At 33.3% G+C, this 22,011-nt stretch overlaps 3 protein-coding genes across 4 annotated transcripts; 2 read left to right on the top strand and 1 right to left on the bottom strand.

Moving 5' to 3' along the window:
- Nucleotides 1-400: 400 nt before the first annotated feature.
- On the top strand, nucleotides 401-9,237 carry LOC111600098 (E3 ubiquitin ligase PARAQUAT TOLERANCE 3). Its single transcript, XM_023316058.2, has 11 exons — nucleotides 401-490; nucleotides 1,460-1,635; nucleotides 1,708-1,942; nucleotides 2,021-2,197; nucleotides 2,344-2,489; nucleotides 2,623-2,781; nucleotides 2,853-3,124; nucleotides 3,340-3,692; nucleotides 4,387-4,533; nucleotides 4,937-5,227; nucleotides 7,327-9,237. Exons 2-11 carry the CDS (start codon nucleotides 1,470-1,472, stop codon nucleotides 9,152-9,154), a joined length of 3,774 nt encoding a protein of 1,257 aa, XP_023171826.2. The 5' UTR covers nucleotides 401-490; nucleotides 1,460-1,469; the 3' UTR covers nucleotides 9,155-9,237.
- A 2,846-nt stretch (nucleotides 9,238-12,083) lies between these two features.
- Nucleotides 12,084-21,921, top strand: LOC111600119 (fibrinogen alpha chain). 2 transcript variants are annotated; one of them, XM_023316084.2, is made up of 8 exons: nucleotides 12,261-12,386; nucleotides 17,352-18,105; nucleotides 18,166-18,368; nucleotides 18,425-18,776; nucleotides 20,820-20,951; nucleotides 21,015-21,202; nucleotides 21,284-21,470; nucleotides 21,541-21,920. In XM_023316084.2, exons 2-8 carry the CDS (start codon nucleotides 17,449-17,451, stop codon nucleotides 21,739-21,741), a joined length of 1,920 nt encoding a protein of 639 aa, XP_023171852.2. In that variant the 5' UTR covers nucleotides 12,261-12,386; nucleotides 17,352-17,448; the 3' UTR covers nucleotides 21,742-21,920. The 2 variants fall into 2 exon arrangements, with proteins under 2 accessions (XP_030081242.1, XP_023171852.2); XM_030225382.1 differs by having other exon boundaries at nucleotides 12,084-12,386; nucleotides 17,352-18,368; nucleotides 21,541-21,921.
- LOC111600120 (protein O-glucosyltransferase 2-like) lies at nucleotides 18,839-20,647 on the bottom strand. The gene is made up of 3 exons (XM_023316085.2): nucleotides 20,437-20,647; nucleotides 19,461-20,376; nucleotides 18,839-19,398 (listed from the first exon to the last, which is right to left on the bottom strand). Exons 1-3 carry the CDS (start codon nucleotides 20,607-20,609, stop codon nucleotides 18,988-18,990), a joined length of 1,500 nt encoding a protein of 499 aa, XP_023171853.2. The 5' UTR covers nucleotides 20,610-20,647; the 3' UTR covers nucleotides 18,839-18,987.
- Nucleotides 21,922-22,011: the final 90 nt, after the last annotated feature.

Raw genomic sequence — 22,011 nt, 5'->3', positions numbered from 1 at the left:
AGTGAAACAAATATACAAATACAATGCAAATAGCCACCATGTATTGTAAAAAAATTATAAAGTAGGCATAAAAACCTTGAATGCTTATTTGAATCTTTGTGAATAATAATTTCTCGTTTAAATATGGAGTACATCGGCTTCGTTTCCGTTATTTACAAAAGTCTTTAGTATGCCTTTCATATACATAATTAAGTACATACATAATACATACGTACACACAAACATCGATAAGTACCTACACATATTTATTTATTCAAGATCTGAATAACATCAAATAAATTTTGCTGCCTATCGATAATCAAGCACTAAACGCAGCTAGTGGGAACACAAATCGAATCAACACTGTGAAAACAAACTCGTTCCATTTCAATTAACTAGTTCGGTTTGTTGTGACAAAACTCAAAATGATAATTTAATTTTATCTTATCACTTAATTTAAAAGAAACTAAAAGCTTGTTGTCGAATACTATTGACTTGTGAGTGAATAAATGTAAGTGTGATAATTAATTCGTAATATTCCATATATTCAATGGCTGCACACCTTACATCCATGCTGGGACACACACACACACAAATGTACACTTACGTACATACATATGGATTTGTGTATGCGTGTATTACTTAAAAATCTACCAAAATAATTATTGTATGCACGCCGCCGTTCATACATTTTTTTTGGCGGATTTATTTATTGCAAACATGCGAAGAAATGCTAAGATGTGCTATTATAATATGATATCTTTGATTTGCTATACGTATAAGTCGGCATTTACATCTGTTTGATAGTTTGATAGCAATTAAATCGTGTCCCCACAGAGCTCTCGCCACAAGAAAGTTTATGGAGGATATAACTTCAAAGGATCCTCAATGCAATGTTTATAGTTTGCGTAACTATATTTGCCATCTTGTATGTCATTCGGCACGTATATTAGCACAATGAGACCATATCAATTTTTGGTGTATATCGATGGATCCAAGTCTGTAATTTGCCTTTCTTAGTCATAAAGCGGTATTTTAGCTTATCTATTCTTTTAAATATGATACGATCCAGACATATTAGTTGTTTAGTATATATTATGCAAGCCTGATTGCCTTATTGCCTAATATTTTTGATGAGCGAGGCAAACATTTGTAGGGAATAGATTATTGCTCCTGAAAAAATGATATATTAGAGTACATATATTAAATTATAGAGCAATATATATAGGAAATGTATATATAGATTAGTATAGGCATATGGCTAATTCGATGCTATTGTCTGAAGTACCATCTCTAATGACTTGTCGTATATCAATTTTGGATGAATTTTGTAGAAATGCTTAGCCAATGTTATAACTGAATAACATACATACTTTATATAGGTTGTACTTTTATAATAAATGATATAAGCTATAGGTTATAAGAAATATAATTTGTTTTACAATAGTTAAATATACTTTAAATCTCTATTTTGTTTTAGAATTGTTAAAATGTCGGTACATTATAAATTTAAAAGTACCCTTAACTTTGATACAATAACGTTTGATGGACTTCACATTTCGGTTGCTGATTTGAAACGAGAAATCATATTGCAGAAAAGACTCGGTAAAATTATCGATTTTGATCTGCAAATTACCAACGCCCAAACTAAAGAAGGTAAAAGATTTGCACTTTTTTATATTTAATTATTTGAAATATTTTCTAATATACATTTTTCGCTTGTTTTAGAATACAAGGATGACAATTTTTTAATACCAAAAAATACTACGCTAATTATTGCGCGAATACCGATAGCCCATCCCGTTAAAAAAGGTTGGGACCCGCCACCTGACAATGCTATTCCAAATGTGTCCTCAAACAAACCAGATAACCTAAATATGGATCTATTTAAGATGCAAGGAAGCGAAGAAGAGAAAATACAAGCAATGATGATGCAAAGTACAGCAGATTATGATCCTAAAACGTAAGTATTTTATCAAAAGAAAATAAAAATATCAAAAATAGCAAAATGTATTAATTATAAATATACTTATTTATTCAGGTATCACAGAATTAAGGGACAATCTCAAATTGGCGAAGTTCCAGCCTCATATCGATGCAATAAATGTAAAAGGGGTGGACACTGGATTAAAAACTGTTCGTTTGCATCTGGAAAAGAGCAATTTGAGGTCAAGAGAAATACAGGAATTCCACGATCATTTAGAGGCAAGCCAGAAATGTAAGTAATACCCAAACTTACAGTATTTAATTTGACTTAGATTGACATTTATATTATATTATAAAATTAGCCTAATTAAACTAAGTTTTAATAATATATCTGAAGTATATTTATTTTATTGATTTATACATCTTTTCGCCTTACAGCACAACAGAACAGGAAACATCAAACTTTATAGTAGCTAACGAGAAAGAGCAAGAGATTCCAGAAGATTTAATTTGTGGCATTTGTCGCAATATTTTTGTTGATGCCGTAATGATACCATGTTGTGGAAGTTCCTTTTGCGACGATTGTAAGTATAAAATAATACTATGATTTCTGAATAATGTTTTTGAGAATTTGAGAAATAGGGTTTGCCCTTCAATTGACTAAATTAAATTAAATATAAACCCGCTGATAAAAATATTCGTTTTTTATTATTTCAGGCGTGAGAAACTCATTGCTGGAATCAGAAGATAGTGAATGTCCGGACTGTAAGGAAAAAAACTGTTCACCAGGATCATTGATTCCAAATCGTTTCTTAAGAAATTCCGTCAATGTTTATAAAAATGAATCTGGGAATAAACTTGCCGCATTTAAGCCTGGTAAGATGGGAAATGATTATAAATTATATTATCTTATATTAAATATATAAACAATTCTCTTGTGCTTACAGTCACTAAACCAACTGCGGCTAGTGAGAAAAAGGAAAACGTTACTCTGGAAGCAGATGACCCCAATAACGCAGAGCAAGCGGAACAGAGTAACGTACCTGCGGCTAATAATTCAGATGAACCAAATGCTAGCAAAGCTGTTATCAGCAATCCGGAGCCTATTAAAAAAGAAAAGGATAAATCTGACTCAGACTACGAGGATAATATAACAATAAAAATGCCACAAAAGGAAGTTGATAACAATTTCGTCAGTGCTGAGACCAATAAAGAGCAGGTAAGCAATCTTACAGACACTTAATATCTATGAGTTGAATAACATTTATTGAGATCGTATGTATGGGTGTGTATACAGATATTCCTGGCAAATATATCACTTTGTGTAAATCTCTCCCATCATAATTGTAATAGACGCATTCTAGTTTATGCATTGTATGTTTGACCTCAATTAATTAACAATTTATTTATTTCTTTGATGTCATGTCTTTATAGATTCAACCTTCGTACCAACAAATACCAGCTAGCAGCAATGCAATTCAGCGTCGGGAAGGCAACTATGAATATAAGTCGGATATTGAAATAAAGCAAGCTCCATATGTTAAAAATGATAACATTAAGCCTCAAAATGAACGAAGTCTTTTACCAACTCCGATTGGAACTCATCATAAATATCCGAACATGAACATAAATGATCAACGGGATAAACCTGTAGTTAATACAGATCAAGGTCATCGCATGGGCCATTATAAGCCTCCATACATTCAAATGCCCCGATGTCCTACTATCATACATATGTCTCCATACAATAATGGCTATAATAACATGCAACATAGGCCACCAATGAGGTAAGTAAAGTACTAATTACTTCGACTGATCATTTCTTGCAAATCTTTAGATTTACGCTGTTAGCTATTAAATATTATTTACCATTAGCTGTAGAGCATAAAATGCTTCATAAATTTCATTGATCTGTCGATTCGAGTTGATGGCCTTGTCTGTTCGACTGTCTGTCTGCTTGTATATTAACTCTTTAAGATTTGCCTTTTAGCTTTTCGGCGATTAAAATCTGTTGTTAAATAGCTGTTGTAAGAATTATCGATATAACTTCACAACTTGTTTGATTCATAGCAAACTATAGTATCAACGGCATGCAATTTGCAACATGCAACCTGCAGTTGTTAAGGTGACAATGACGAATGGAATGGCTTGCGAACAGCAAGTAGGTTTCCATGTGTTTTATATATATTTATATATATAGAAAAAAGTGTTGTAGACTTATCATCAATAACAATTAATATTAAAATAATGGCGACATGATGAATTGTGAGTGACGATAGTCGATAGTCTGAGACCTAATATATTGAATTATAAATAAAAGGTATAAAAACGGCGCTAATACACTCGTTGATAGACTGTGTAAATACTTCAGCCCATAATTCTATAACAAAATTGATTCAAAATATAGTTTCATAAGTATTTATAATCATAATCACTGCATAGTTTTGTAATATAATAATATTGAAATATATTTAATTGCAGCTTTCCACATTATCAAAACCAACCTGTGCATCCAATGAATACATCATATATTGCGCCGGGGAACATCAATATCAATCCCACGCAAACATTTCAATCATCTAATTTGGCCTCAATTTATCAAGGAGTAGCGGCCAAAGTTGGCACGGGGTAAGTGAAATTATTATATATTTGTTATAAATTATTAAACGTTGTTTTTTATATTAATTTTAAGACATTGCATTTAAAATTTGTCTATATTTAAATTTTACATATGCGAAAGCAAAAATAAATTTGGCGAGTTTTTTAAATATGTTATAAAATCAGACCAATTATGTACTTCTGTTTAGACAATGATAAATATTAAGCCAAGTAAATTATGCCAATGTTGATTATAGACAGAAGATAGGATCTTCTATATATAAATATAGTCGTGAATGAAGTTTTGTATTATCCCATATCATCTGCAATTTGATTCCAATTCTTTTCTTGTTTATCATTCTCTTATTTTATATTTCAACTAAATATTATTGTTACATTTAATCTTATAAACAATATATATATTTATTTTCAGACTTATTGACGATCCACTCGAAGCTTTTAACCGAATAATGAAGGAAAAAGAAAAGCTAAAAGTAGATCGCCGGCGAAGTCCAGGCCATCACAGATCTCGATCGCCTGGAAGACTGCGACATCGCTTCAAATCACCAGCGTATGATCGCGGCTCGTCGCGAGAGATGATCAGCAATGAGAAGCGGGCACGTTCGCGGGAGAGGAAGCGTGAATACAGCTATGAAAGACGACCAGGCCGCGTGACACGTCATTCAAGCAACGGATCAAATTCACCAAGCGACAAGAAGAAGAGGTTATTTATTAAATTAAGGGTTCTCTTTATACACATTTAAAATATTTATAAAATATGATACTGCCATTTTGAAATGAAAATATGGTTTTCTAACTCATATTTCTTTGAAACTAAAAACGCGAATTAGCTCATTCAATTCGTGTTCATCTTAAGCCAGATGAAAAAACGCTTATTAATATACGGTTCGTTATTTTCGAAAATAAAACTAAATAACTGTTAATTAACTACTTCGTAATCTAATTACTGATGTGTTGACAACAACATTTTTTTTCTTAATGGTTAAATTTATACGATTTTGATTAATCAATTTAAATTATTTACTTCAAATTTTTAACTATTAATATAGTTCGTTTCTAATAAAGAAGTTTTTGTTTTTAACTCGATTGATTAAGTATTGTCCGCTATAAACGTCCGACTGCCTGTCCGTCTGTTAATCTAAGCATATTAACTCAAACCTTTGAATACTACAACATGACTATAATTGAAAACGGAAACAAATGAAATCTAAAAGGTCACAGCTTCATAATTTGTTCTCTTATAAATAATATTACAAACAACATTTTCTGCACGGCTGCTGAATTTTCGATGCTTGAGGCTTTGTTCGTATTGATTCAGCCCCTGTTATTCCAGTCACGGCGTGTTACCAAGGAGATTTATGCCTTACCTCAAGAAGAAACTTCGCAAGTTTACTTTAAAAATAATCCCTAAAATACTGAAAACACCAAGACCATTCCCAGAAATCATTAAAATCAATATGCAACAGTTTAAAATCCGTAAATATAATGCACAATATTCTTAATGATATTTAATACTAAGTTAAGCTTCTTAAAATCAATTCTAATCAAATTCAGTCAGTGCCAAGGAGGCTAGGTTTGGGCTGGCAGAATTGCTTAAAGCTAGGGTACTGAATGTAGTCTCATTAGAAATAATAATAATAATAATATCCTCGATAGCCCACTCGTCACAATCGAATTAACCATTTTTCACTTGCAATATATAATTGTATATGTTCTTATTTAGTTAATAATAGTTTTAATATCATATTGCGTTTATATTAGTCATCATAGTGTCAACAGTCTGCAAATCGTTTTCCTAATCTTAGAGCTACTTCAGTTTTTTACTGAATTCTTTATAATTCTTTTTTCTTTTTAGTTTTAATCAGTTTTTTTTTTTTTGGTGAGTCCCATAACTCTTGTATTATTATGAATTTGAATAAGTTTGTTTCTCTAGTGAACTCTTGTTTCTAACGTAAGTACTATAGACCATTTCGAATGCTCAAACTGTGTAAATACCAATTAGAGCAACATTGAATAGAACCTTCTTTAGTTTTTAATGATAATTATACTTTTTTTTTAAATTGAATTGGATGTATTACTAAAATTTAATTAATTTTAGAGAGCATTTTTAAAAATGAAAATAGAGATTTCTATATATTTCGAACATAAGGAAAATAGCAAATATTCATATTATATAGCCTTTGACTTCAAAGACTTTATAAAGACTACTATAATTAATGATCGAATTATCTAGGGTTTGTCTAGTTCGACTTCGACACGTCTTTTAATGCATTTTAATTTTTATTTTATTTATTCTTACATTAATTTCTGTAAAGTGGCAGAAACCAAGTTTTATAAATAAGATTTTCCTACGACACTCAACTCTCCTAACTACTTAACTAAAGAATAAACAGCGAATGAAGCATTCCAATTTATGAGAAATTCTCTGCTGACTGTTTCCAATGGGTTTGTTCTATATTTCTATATAGTAATCATCTACTTATAAGAGTTGTTCCTTTTTTAAATATGGGTTCGTTTTGGTTTGTAAACTTTACGCAGCATTAGCTTGAGGCCATCTTCTATATTGCATAGTTAGTATTGTCTATGTTTTAATCCATTAAAAAATCTTCTAGTTTCACACTTGCAGCATTTTCGCTCAAAGCATATCCGGCATAAAAGGTAAACTTAGGAGGAGTTTTTGATACAAACTGTTTCTATATTTCGTGTCTCTGTGATGAGACAACTAAATAGTTATATAAACTAAGTGAAATGACATCGGCTTTATTAACAATTTTAATTCCATTTCTTTTGCTTTTTTTTTAGATATGTGCATCGTCGTTCGCCCTCGCCAAAGCCCGGATATAAGCCGCGGACTCGAGAAAAATCGTTGAATAAACAGTACCCCATAAAGACGGATACAGTTGAGCCGCCGCCTCCAGGCTTCGAATCACTACAAATAGAGAGTTTAAATGATAATGAAATAAACATAAATAATAAGAAAGAAGAACCAGATGTCGATAGAAATCTTAATGACCAGAATACTTCTCTGAAAAGGCAGAGGCATTATAGTAAGAGTGTAGATATTAAGGCAGTTGAGAACTGTTCCAGAAGCTTAACGCCACCGACCAAGTCAAAGGCTCCGAAGATAGCTAGAACTGAGTGTGCAGAGACATACGAGGACTCACCAAAAACTCCCGATCGAAAAGAACAACAAAATGTAAAGAGAATTGAGAAGCGCCCGAGTACCCAAATGTTGAGTCCAGAGAATGGCAAAGAGACCGTCAAGTTACTGGAGAATGTGGAACCTAAGAACGATATGGGGAAGGAAAACAATCTTAAGCTCAATCTTCAGCTAAAAGACCGAAAAAAGAAGAAAAAAGATAAGTCAGAGCGGAAGAAAAACAAAAAAGAGAAACGCGACAAGAAGGATAAGAGCAAGAAGAGTCGCTCGGAAAGCATAGAACCGACGCCAGAGAAGAGCTCTGACGTCAATGCAAGTTTAATGGACGTGTGCGATGAGAGCATTGAAAGCTATTCAAATAATCATACTCAGAAGCTATCCAATTGTATTGATCCCAATGCATTGAATAAAAAGGAAACTGTTTTGAGCATGGAGTCCTTGGATCACGATTTAAATAGAGAAAATATATCAAATAAAATAGGTGAGCCCAATGATGTCCAAATATCGAAATGGGAAATGGACGACACTAACTTAGGCAGCAGCCTAATGGATCCTTGTAAAAAGAATACCGCAAATAAAATGCAGGAACATTCAGAAATAACATCCGATGTCATTCGCAAGGCGGAAAATGCCATTTTCGCTAAGGCTATCAACGCTATTAGGCCAGTTGAGTTTAAAGTGGTTATAGACTCTAAGCATAGCAGTAAGGAACCTTCGGTTTCCATAAAAAGTAATCAGAAAGATCGCTCGCATTCCCCTAAATCGACTAGTAAATCGGTTAAGGAACGTTTAGGAAACAAAGTTGTCAATGAACGACATTATTCATCGGAACGATCGAAGAATAGTCGACGGGAGAGTTCGGTGAAAAATGTCAGTGATGATCGACACAAATACAGTTCGTCGAGCTATAATTCTAGGAAAAAAGAAAAGGATTCCAAAGAGCGAACAACAGCGACGGAGAGAAGATTCGAGGAGCACCGAAATCGGGATCGATCGAATGATCGGGAAATACATGTAAATACAACCCAGAAGGATTCCCATTTCAAGGACTCTCACAAACACAGAACCCAATTCAAGGACAAACCATCGGCAAAGGATAGTCGAAGTGATCGACAAAAGAAATATGAATCGGATCGTAGCTCTCGTAAAAGTCCCAAATTAGGCGAATTGCGATTAGTTTCATCGATTGCTTCAAGACCTTGTCGACCGGACAACCCGTTTCGGAAGTTCGATGAGAATATTTCGAGTAGCAATAAGGTTCCAAAATACGATAGCCTAATCAAGGGCGACGTGACGCCTCCCAAATCTGATCAGGCTGAATACAAGAAGCGCAAGGATAAGAAAGTCAAGAAACTGAAGAGCCTAAAGAAATGTTCGTCATCCGAATCGGTAAGAAGTGAAAAGCAAAAAGATGTAAAAAGCAAAAAAAAGAATAAAATCTTAAAGAAAAAGAAAAAGTCCCGGAAGTAAGTTTTTGAACATAAAACCCCTTAAGTCAAAGCAAACAAATAAAAACAAAAACAAAAAACAAATATATAATATATATTTAACATTACACAATATTTTATAATAAAATACAAAATAAAAACTACCTTATGTACATAAATATGATTGTAAACGAATTATGTTTTTTTTTTAAACATTTGTATTTCCAGATATCTTTTAACTATAATATTTCTGATAATTCCGACTGTTCTCGGGATAATTAACATTTCCCATTTAGGGATGGAGAGAACAAAATTGAAATAGCCTAAATTAATTCCAAAATTAGTAAATCCTTTAGGATTTTATATTATTATTACGAATTAAAATTAAAAAAGTTTACATGTATTAGAAATATATGCTTATAACAACGTTAATAAGTTTATGTTAAGCAATTGTTACTGTAGCTTTTGAATGCAGCGCAGATAAAAGTTAGCAGACAGTTAAGTTAATTCACACGACCATAAAACCCCAAAAAGTTGTTGGATAAACAAGTGAGAGTGCTTTAGTCGGGAGTGACCGGCTAGTATATACTCAACGCTTCTTTTATATATAGATCGCATACAACACGTGCACCCACACATACGCAAATACACACTCAGCTCATTGCTCTGATCAAGAATACAGGTACCCTAAAAAGGTTGCCACGCCTCTTTGTGCCTGTTGCATACATTTTCACTAAGCCATCATACCCATCATCATAAAAATGATATAAACAAAAAATTCTATGTCAATTTATGATGTTAATCTAGGCTTCTCGTGTCTTCCGAATACATATTTAACTAGTTTCTATTTGGGTAATTAAATAGTTATTATCATAAGTTTTAGTTTCTTGCTGGCCTTATGACTATTATTAGTTACTTCTACTTCTGCTGTGTTTACTTTTTGCTTGAAAGTTCTCTAAAATCGGAACTCAAAGCTGAAATGAAAACTTTGTCTTTGTCTGAGTTTTCACTTTTGTTAAATATGTTTTTAATTGTTAACTAATAATGTGCGATATTTCCAATAGGGGATCTGACAAATTAGAGCGTTGTTAATTGTTTTTCTGCCTCAATTAATCAACAAACGTAAATAAAAGCTGTTTGCCTAAGACATTTAAGCCAGCTTTAATATCTCTCTCCTTATAAAAGTATTTTGTTTGTGTCCAAAAATTAAGTTAAAATTTAGAAATTTTTATTAAATTTTAAACTCTTTATCATATATATTATTTTCATTTCTTATATTTTATTGTTATTATTTCGCATTAATCTTTTCTTTATACTCGCTCAACTAGTTAAAAGAGTTTATGGATTGTGTGCAATGGCGACTTGTTGTCTGCAGATCTTTTGCTTATATAACCTTGAAGCTTTTGTGAATTATTAGCGAGTGCAATTGCAGGTTTAAAAACTCCAAAATAATCCCATTGCATACTTTGCGGATTGCAGTCAGCGCAACCGAATGCAACCTGCATATTTGGAAGTCCAAAAAAAGTATGCACTCAAACGCCAAGTAGCAAATGCAACTTAAGTATATGTGCTAATATATATTTGAATTTATTATATGCCCGAAATTTGAAAATTACAAAATGTGCATTCATAAGACAAAAATTAAAATGCATTCAAAAGACAGAGAGAGGCTAGACTGCAAAAAAGAGAGAGCGAGAGAGAGGCTTTATTTTGAAGCTTTAAGCCGTAAGCAAGATTCGTAAACAAATTTAAAAACTAGTTTTGCCTGAATTAAAAATAATACAATTAAAATCAAAACAGAGACAATACATACACACACAGAGATGTGTGTTTGTGTAACTGTATTTAGCCTTACAAATGCAAAAGGTAACTTCGAAAAGCAAATGCAGAAGCTGCTGTAATTACAGGTATTTTAGCACAATAAATATCTGTTATATTTATAGCCTAGCCTAGGCAATTAAAATACATAAAATGCATAAAACATACATACGTGCATATATGGTATATACTGTGTATGTATGTATGTAAAAACCACTCTCACTTTCGTTGGGGCACAGTAAACGAGTTCCACTTTTGCTCTCTGTGCTGTGGTGAGTTACAGTGTGTGGCGTGGTGAGTTAGCTGCGTTGTGTTGTAAAGCTGCCACTGCTGCTGCTGCTGCGTATTGCTGTTCCGTTAATTAGGGCCGAACTTTCAGTGAGCTGCATTTCAGCTCAGACAAATCGAGATCTAAGCACGTCTCGGGTACAGAAAAGTTTCACCTACGGATATGTGCGGTTGTGAAATATTAAATACCACAGTTATACCATTCACAATTTTGCTACTTACCAATTATTGCTGACCGTCATTTGAATATGTATATCAAGATCAAATCTCTCAGCTCGCTGCAAAAATTATAATTATAATAATACAAAAAACGCAACAGAAACAAGATTTTAACAAGCGCGACAGGGAGCGAGAGAGAGAATGTGAATGTGCATGTGAAGTCATATGTAAATCCATGGTACAATCAAATATATATTGTTGTTTGTGTCTACTGCAACAATTGAATATCAAATAAATATTATTTAAATACATATACATATACATATGTGTGAGTGTGTGTGTGTGTGTGTGCATACAAGTAAACCTTTCTGTCTTACATAGCAACTGATGCAGATCAATTTTTATGAAAGTATATTTTTTTTCTTTGATTATTAATAAATCCCAAAGTTATTCGCGTTGTATTAGCGAAAAGCTCGCTTTTTGTGTACACCAAGAAATTTGCAGAAAAAAATAATATTTATTGGCAAAGGTCTACTTGTATAAGCAGTTTGCTTTGAACCAAATATCCATAACGATTGTCTCGTTTGCTTTCATAGTTTGTTGAATTATTAAAAAAATAAAAATATAAAAAAAAATATTTATATATTTATATTGAAGTTGAAGCGCTTAGTGCTAAATAAAGAAGTTAAAAGTGCTTTGAGTTTGTGGTTCTCCGTTATGTTACCCTTGCATAGACAATTCAGGGGCGGGCTGTCTTTAACAGTTATTCTGCTGATCGCGAATATCGTATTGACGAGCCAGAGGCAATTGGGCGCATTGGCAGCTAGTAACGGCGGCGCCGCCGTCAGTGGGACGGCGCGCACTGCTGCGGGCAATGGGAATTTGAATTTGCGTCTGGCGCTGCCGCGCACCAGCGCCAGCCAAATAAATAGCGCCTCTAACGCTGCTGCAAGCTTTAAGCTTGCTGCAAAAACATTAAACTCAACGCGTAATGGAAACTTGCGAACGAGGTAAGGTTTTTTTCTTCACATTATTTCTATAATTTTTTATAATATATATTATACTCACACACACGCAGACACAAGTTACATGTAAATGTATTTCTTGTAAATATTTTGTACACGAGCTGAAAGCATTTGATGTGAGTGTGAATAAACTTATGTACTTATGTATCGTGCGCTTTTGTGTGTGAAATCAAATGGTCAAAACAAAAGATTGCAGCAACAAACTGGTTTTTTGCACACAGCCAAAGCGACGGCTACAGCCATAGACGCAGACTGTAGCCATCATAGACACACACCACTGTACTATGAATGGAAAAAGAAAATAAACTACAATAATATGTTGAATACATGTGAATACATACATACATACTTACATACTTACATAGTTACATACTTACATAGAGACACTTATGTATAGCTGGCTATTACATGGCAACCAAAATATCGAACCAAATATTCAATCAAAACTGAAAGCAATTGTAGCAAAAGAGTTAGCAATTATTTGTTTAAATCAAATCAGTTGAGTTACTAAAAAAACTTATTCAGCAGACACAATAATGGGTCGACTTAATTGTCGATTGTGTAATTGTCTTATGTTAGACCAAAATTCCAGCAACTCCAACTTCAAGTGGCGCTGCGCCGTTTGCCGTGGGCCAACAGTTAAAACAAAGGTCAAAATGTTTATGTGAAATATCATTGTATGCTGGTCATTCAATTAGCCAATATAAATGTTGGCCTATAATTGTAATATTTTCAATTTATCTAAAAAATGAAAAATTTTTAAATTAATTTTTTCTGTATTTATTAATTTGCATTTTAAAGATAACTGAGGCACAATTTCAATTTATTTATGAATGATTTCAAATATAAAAATATTCATGAATAAATAAATATATTTTTAAGATTAAACTCTGACAATTTTTAGTTTTCTTAATAAACAATTTATTTTGAAGTAAAAAAATGTATTAGGATTTTCAGTTAAAATTTAAAATAAATCCAATTTATTTTTAAACCAATTAAAAGATTGTATAAAAATTATAATTAAAAGATAACTGAAAAATAATTTCAATTTATTTATATATAAATTGAAACTTAAAATGTTATAAATTGAAACTTAAAAATAATTAATATATTTATATAATTTATTAGCATTTGAAATTAAATTAAAAATTTGTTTTATTTTCCTTATAAATTAAACAATAGAAATTAACTTTATTAAACTTAAATTCGTTTTAATTAGTTCTTCAGATCAGTTTTTACGCAATTTGTAATACATAATAAGTTAAAAATATTGCTCATACTTTTTGTTTATTAATTTTATTTAATAAATAAATTATTTAGCTTTAATTTTTCTTAAGTTACTTGGCTCTTAGCGGAACAAACTAATGATAAATTCGGATGCTAATTTATTTATTTATTTTATTTTATTGAACATTTATTTTATTTATTTATTTATTTTATTTGAACAATATATTTATCAAAAAAAAATTTTAAAAATTAAATATGAAATATATGCATAGGTTACTTATTACACAGGTTATATATCATTCAATATACTCAACTATATATTTGAAACCAAATGTCGAGCTGCTATTGCTGCTGCTGCTGTCACATGCGTTTAACGCTCATTCCTTCAACTCATATGTCCACAAAAGCATTTAGGCCATTTAGCCAATTGCGAATTGTGTGGAGCAGCTGTGAGCAGCTTTTTCTTCTCGCATTTTCTTAGTATAGAAAATGCGTTGTTCGATATCTTGCGAAATAGCTGCGATCTTTATGGAATTCGCAATTAAGTTTTGGGTAAACAGGGGTGTGTACAGAAGAAAAAACAACTATTAAATAATGACTGAAAGCTAAAATAGTTTAGTTTTCATATATCTCATCCATACCATACACAAAAGCTTACCTAATAGAAATTTCTACAAATTAACAAAAAAAAAATGAGATTGAAAAGTAAAAGATTTCTTTGTGATATAGAGTTTTAAAGTCTATATGAGAAATATGTGAATTCTAACTAATATCAATAATATCTAGTATTTTTTAGAATTTTTAATAAGTTTTTTATTTTATTTATACCAAACGCAGGCTTACATAACATTTGCTGTCTATAGATCATGATTTTCTAGATATGCTGAAGAAATCTAGCCCAAAATATAGAAATTCATTGTGCTGAGATCTATTTATTTTATAAATTCGAGAACTTAACTATAGATTCATTTTGATTGCATGGAATTTATAATTAATATTTATCAAAACAAAAAACATAATATTTCTAGATATAATGAGATTAGAATATATAGTCAGGCATATAAAGTAGGTCAAAAAAGTAATTTTCCTTGACTTTTCTTCATATATATATATATTTCTTTCTCAAGTACCGTGTGTAAGCCGAAAATAATTGCTCAACTCTTTTGTTTAACGCTTACAATAGTTTTACAATAGTTTTTAGTATCCCTTAATTGGGTACAGGGTATAAAGTGATTTGTGCATGAACTATAAGTGTGGATGTTGATTGGATTGCGTACACTAACTGGTGGAAAACCGGTCTCGGCTATGCTCGAGAGTGTGGGAAATGGGCAAATAAAGCCAAACTGCGCTGTTTATGACTGTTTGCTGGCCAAAGTGAATGTGATGCAAATTATTAAATTTTTCTGTTCATGGCACAGCCTCAGCCGCAGCCGCAGCCGCCGCCACAGCGCTATTGACATTATTAGTGCTTTGTTAACAACATAAATCTGTAACATTTCTATACCCTGATTCCATTGAAAATGGGAAATCAGGGTATAATGTTTTGTTAAAATTTATGTAACAGGCAGAAGGATCATTCTTGTTCAGGACGTCAAATCGCTGCTATTTAGTTGAGATTAGCAACTCCTCCTGAAAGGAGTATAGGTAGAGTTAATGCGCATTGCGTAGCCTATCTTGGTTCAAATCTTAGTGTCGTAACGTCTGTTTTTATTTATTTATTTATTTATTTATTTATTTATTTATTATTACCCGATACAAACTCTAGAAAATATTTAAAAACGAAAATAGGACTATGACAGGGTAGCTCCTAGTCGGTCACTCCAACTAGAGATTTTATTACTTGTTTTTTTTTATGATTTGATAGATTTCATTGAAGAATTGGTATAGAGGAAGAAGAAGTAACTGGCGCAGAGATCTATCTAGAGTTATATTGCATCGCCTTCAATATTATGGTATAAATATATTTTCACATTGTCTGAGGCGGATATATCAGAAGAGGTATATATTTGATGATTATGCAAGAAAAATTTTTCAGCTGCATTAAGATCTTTTCAAATGTGATTTATTATTGGGTTGAACTTAATTCATCAATCAGATAATAAATATTTTTCGCCCCCTGAGGTCATGCAGTCAATAACATTTATTTTCAAAATACATAAAAGAAAATTGGTATTTTCTTGTTTGTCCAAGAGAAAGAAACAAGTTAACTTGATGCCCACATTGGTTTAGAGAAAAAGAAGAAACACCAAACTTAATATTTACAAGGTGTGCTCAAAAAGTATAGCAATTTTTTTGTATTTTTCGCGATTTATTTAACTAGCAATAAATCGAAACTGTATCTTGCTTCATTTACCAAATATATTCGAGTTAAAAGTATGCAAAATATATATATAGACTAGTTTTACCCTTACCAGTTTTGATTTATCGAAAAAAAATCATTTCTCACAGTTCAAGGGCAAAGGCTGTCAAGCGAGACGATTCAAAGAGTGTGACTGGAGCATATAAAGGTCTATTCACAAAAGAGTTGTCTTGTATATGCTATAAAAGAAGAAGGGGCTTGAAAAGTAAACTAAAATAATATATTATGCGTAATATCCATTTGTCTAGCCTTTGTTGTATTGTTATTTGATTCTCCCGCTTCTACAGTTTCTACAGATATTAGTTATTTTACTAAAAATATATTTTTGTAGATATTTCAATCAGTATGGAGTTATACTTACTATATAGTTGCTTTCTTTTGCAAATAAAATAAGTTAATTGGCTGCGGAGATTAGGCTTGTTAATCTTAGATGTTACCGCTGATCAATTAGCCTATTCATTTCTTATAGAAAGCGTAAAATAAAATGCTTTTGACAACAAATACGCTGAATTCAAGGGGGAAGCCCATAATCAAGTATAGTTTCAGGCCTTCAATTTCCGATGCACGAAGACGTCAAAGAAAATAACTTTTATTACATTATCAATTAGCAAGTGAGTTTAAAAGAGTCAATAACTTAATGATAGAAAGAGAAAGAGAGAGAGAGTCAGAGTAAGAGAGAGAGAGTATTCAACTGGGAGATATCCTGTATTTAACGCTAAGTAGCCAACAGATTTATGAAAATTTTGACACTCTGAACTAAACTTTGAACTGCATAGATCTATGTTGCCTTTCTTTTTTTTTAACTTGCCATAATTAATCTTTTCTCTATCTGTTTTCTTCCCTTTCCTTATATCAGCTTATACATATATCTCGCTGTTTCCATGTATTTCTGCCTATTATTTATGGGCATAAATAAATAAATACATATGTATATATATATATATATATATATTTTTAACTTTTCACTTCCTCCTTTAGTTGTCTCTTCCTAATTAATATGATATATGATATGATATGATTATGTCTGATATATGATTACATTATAAATGTATATTAATAATATACACAATTTGATTATGCACATCTATATATAGGGATGATAATACAATGAATAAAAAATAGGTTACTTTCTGACAGTATGTGTAGTATATAAGAGTAGGTAGTATAAGAGTGTCAATAGAATATAAGAGTATGTAGTAGAAGAGAGTAAGTGTATCATATAAGAGTATGTAGTATAAGAGTATGAACTATATAAGAGTATAAAGCATTTAAGGCTGCAGTCTCTACTTAAGTACTCAAATTAATTAATTTATTTATTTATTCATATATTAAATTACCTAAAATCTTGTTTCGCCACCTTTCAGAGAACAACAATTGCTGAGCATATTTGAAATAATTATAACAACGCTCGAGGGGAAATTGAAACGAATCGATAATCTGGGCAGATCAGTTGAGGATCTAATGGGGCATATAGAACTATTGGAAAATCGTGTTACGAATAATGTGGAGAAGACAGAGGAGGCGCTATCCAAACTTAGTAGTCTGGATTCCAAACTGTCAAATGTCGTTTACATTCTGCCCGAAATGACAGCGAACGCAGAGAGCGAATTGAATAAGCCGAATCCGAAAATTTCAGCCACCTACCAAATCGACAGTAGGCTAGTAAAATTGGATCAGAAAGTCAGTGATATTGACTTGAAGCTGGAGGTGCTGAAAACGCAAATCGATAGCAACTTCTTGCAGGTCGATGAGTTCAATGCTGAGGCAAGTGAGAAGAAGCCCATTACCATGAATGTTGTCGAGATTACAAAAGCAATGACTGCCGAGGTAATGACGCATGTCTCGAGTGAAGTCAATCAGCTGCGCGACTCCACAGATAACATTGACAAGAAGTTGCAATTTCACATCAATATCGAATCTGAGAATATAGGCCGCATGCTGCGCATGATGAATGACATTCACGATGCTGTCGTGGATCATCATGAACAGATGAATGGATTCAATGTCACCACAACTGCTTTTCCAGCCATCAAATCCAGTAAGATCGACGCTCTGGTTAAGCAAATGCGACCTATGGTATCGGTATCCGAGAAAATGGACGAAGTATGGGATGTTGTGGTGGGTACAAAGTCTTCGGTTGATCACCTATTGCCTAAATCGGATGCGCTACTAACACAGACTCAGCGGCAGGAACGTGCGATTGGCGAAATCCACCAGGATCTGAAAACCAAAACGAATTTAATAATCAATAACTTAGATATGGTTGAGAAGCGACTGAAGAAGCAAGAGGATGATGTCCAAATACTAGCACAGCGACCAGTTGCGAGTGAACTCCTTGTTGATCCAACCATTGATCGATTGGTCGAGTATGATCCAAGCAGGTAGGAAAATTGTTATATATATAAGAATTTGTCTTCAATTTGCTTATTCCATTTAGGTTTTCGGTGATTGATGAAAGCCTGACCGACTTAAATGAGCCAGCCACAACGCCCACGACGACGCAGTCTACCACGATATATAATAGTACTACGACCGCGCCATACTCCACAATGAGCACACCAACGGGTGCTATGCCAACCAACGGTCATTCGACCGCATCGAGCAATAATATTAGCAGTACAACTGCAAATGGAACATCGACCACATCGGCTACAAGTGCTACGTGGAGTGCGACACCTACGAAATCGGTGTTTCGCAAGGGAGGCATTATCTTCCCTAGTGTAAAGAACAAACCAGCTGTCGTCAATAACACCCTGGCCAGTGATATATTTACTCTAAAGGATGTCAAGGTAAGGATGATAAATACATGAAATTAATTTAAAATGCTAGGCACATTCATCGAGCATGAATTTACATAAAAAACTAAAGCGATAAAAACGAGTTGGAAATATTTTAAAATTTTATTAATATTTATGCTATGATTAAGTTAAGTTTAATACAGTTTTTGACATGATTGATGTAAGTATAAAACGATCAAAATGATTTCACAGATTACACTGTCTAAAGCTCGTCTCTGGGCAGTTTTTCTTTGCACGAGCAAGTGTAAGTAGCATTAACCTTTTCCATGCCTTCCAGCACCTCGACAGGTGACACCAATCGACTGCTCCACTCTTTAAATAATACTATGTGATAGCAATATATGTGCTGCGGCAAGAGATTCTCTTCTACAAATGCGCGTGCATTTGCTACGATTTCCTTAACACGTAAATCGTTTGTCCTAGCCCATTCGATCTTTTCAATGACGTCGCTCAGATCACGTTTAATGGGTACAAAATGCTTATATGGCACCAGCTTACTATAAAAATGCTCATAATAATGTGAATCTTGCTTGAATACCAAAGATCCGCCTGCAAGCAAATAGGGCAGACGATAAGCAGCCACAGCTCCATCAATGTTCAACTGATATTTGTACTGGAAATATAAAGAGAATATATACTAAGATACACGACTATAAGTAATTAAGGGAAATCTACCTTGAAGAAGTCCATAAATGATATGTGTGGTACTTTGGGACCGTATTTATATTCCTCATTGCGGAAAAAGAAGAAATTTGTAATGGATGCGTTTATTGCATCCGGATACTTTCTAGCCAATTCAATCAGATCCAATCGTTCTCGTCGCGAGTCTCTGCCACGAAAGAAGGCCTTTTCATCTTTACTCTCCCAGGAGTACTCGTCTTTCTGAACAGACAGCATATCCAACATTACTCGACCCATATTCTCTATAGTCGATTCTGTAATATCATATGTCGGCAATGTTATGTCATATGTGTCGTCACTGCCGCACCATGAAAATATTGGATATGGCCCTGAGGTTCGTTGTTGCCCTCCCTTCTTAGATAGCGGCCAATCGCCAAGATTTAGATAAAATTCCATATCTGGCAGAAGAACGACACGGGCTAAAGCAGAAAGCGTAGCATCCATAAACATTTTAAAGCCCGTGTATTTGCCATAGCACGTTCGCCAAATTTGCTGGTTTTTCACCACATAATGGCACAATGATATACTCTCGGGAGCATTATATCGCTTCAGTAAATTAGCTCGAATGGCGCTAAAGTTGACGCGCTTAAATGAATGCAAGTCCCAGGATATTTGTTTGTCTTCTGTGAAAGCAGCACAATCATTATTTAGCAGCCAGAGATTCAGCTCCTGCGGACAATAGCAGCGCTCCGAATAGACTTTGTTACGCATCAAATAGGGCGACTGTGCAACATGGGTGTTATTATATTGCACATTAATCTCTAGATTGTCGCACCAATCGGCAATCGTATAGCGCACAATGGTCGATCCATCTTCGCGATCAATTTGATTCAAATTGTATCGACATTTGCCGTGCGGCGAGTTTCCATTAATATGCACTTGGAATTTCAAATACGGGCGGGAAACGAATCTGCAATACAGAAGATAAACATTTTAATATTCTATGGGCTTCGATTTTTTTTATGTTTACTTGTTCCCGGTTGTGTCGACGGCTTGAATAAAGAAATATCTTGCCGGCAAGACGACATCATCCGGGCTGAGTCCCGGACCCCAGACTAGAGTCTTTCTGACATCCACAATTTGCTCTTCGCATGCCGAGAATCTCAAAATAAATATTACTGAGCATATTATTACGGCTAACATTAAAATGTACACTTTTCAACCCAAACAAATCGTTTAAGTGTGACCGAACATTGTATTGGAATTAATATCGATCGTAAAAAAATACTGCAGTGGTTAAGGGTGTGCATTGGAAACTACAGAATTGAGCGCTAAAAACTAATTTTAAAAAGTACTATTTAAACGTACATTTAAAATATAACTTTTATTATATATAATTTTATATTTTTCTAGGGTTTCTCTTGTGTAGATATCTTAAATGCTGGCATGAAACAATCTGGAGTATTTTATCTACAAATTCGCGGAACAACATATTGGTTCTTAAAGGTGTATTGTGAGCAGGGTATTTCAGATGGCGGTTGGACGGTAAATAGTTTTCTTATTGGTTTTTATAATAATGGAAGAATTCATTAAATTTCGCAATACTAGGTCATACAACGGCGTGATGATTTTGGAGAACCGCGAGAAAACTTCAATCGTGACTGGGCGGATTACAAAAATGGATTTGGCGAACCTGCTAAGGAATTTTGGTTAGGCAACGAAAATATTTATATGCTAACAAATAACGAAGACTACGCATTGCGGGTAGAATTGGAAGATTTTGAAGGTAACAAGCGGTAAGTTAATTTGTTTATTAATTAAAATTAAAATGATCGATTGAACCTTTTAGTTACTTATGGATTCTTGTTTCCTTTCAGATATGCTCAGTATTCGCACTTTAAAATACACTCTGAAGCGGACTATTACAAGCTAGAAATCGATGGATACGAAGGAAATGCTGGCGATTCATTAAACGACCCATGGTATGGATCGAACAACAGTCCATTCTCAACGTACAACAAAGACAATGATCGAAGCTCGCTCAACTGTGCAAGCATGCTAAAGGTAAATATAAAGATAAGAACTTTCACAAATATAGAAGTGCTTATTTAATATCATCACTTTGTCATTTTAGGGCGGCTGGTGGTGGAAGTCATGCGGACGTGGCTTAAATGGACTCTATCTACATGACCCACAAGATTTAACCGCTCGACAGGGCATTGTATGGTTCCGCTGGCGGGGCTGGGACTATACTTTAAAGAAGGCCACTATGATGATTCGTCCTCGGATGCCCCAGCCACAGACTATTACCCTAGGCCCAGTGACTGCGTCTTAGAGTTTCTTTAATTATTTTAAATGTAACGTGAAACGTTTTCTACTGAGAGACAAGAATTTCTGTTAGGTTATGAATGTACGTCCATATAATAGCAAATCATGCGTTATAGCCAATTTTAAATGAAAGAATTCTGTAATTTTAACTTGTTACCCTTAAAAATAATAACTTATTTTTATTAATTTCTTATTGTAGCGACATAAAACTAGATAATTATTTTAAAATTGTTCAGTAACGTTATAAGTATTATTCTTAAAACGCTGCAATCATCCC

This window comes from Drosophila hydei, unplaced genomic scaffold (genome assembly GCF_003285905.1).
Source record: "Drosophila hydei strain 15085-1641.00,03,60 unplaced genomic scaffold, DhydRS2 tig00008130-arrow-arrow-pilon, whole genome shotgun sequence".
Taxonomy (NCBI): domain Eukaryota; kingdom Metazoa; phylum Arthropoda; class Insecta; order Diptera; family Drosophilidae; genus Drosophila; species Drosophila hydei.
This window is presented reverse-complemented; position numbering and strand designations above follow the sequence as displayed.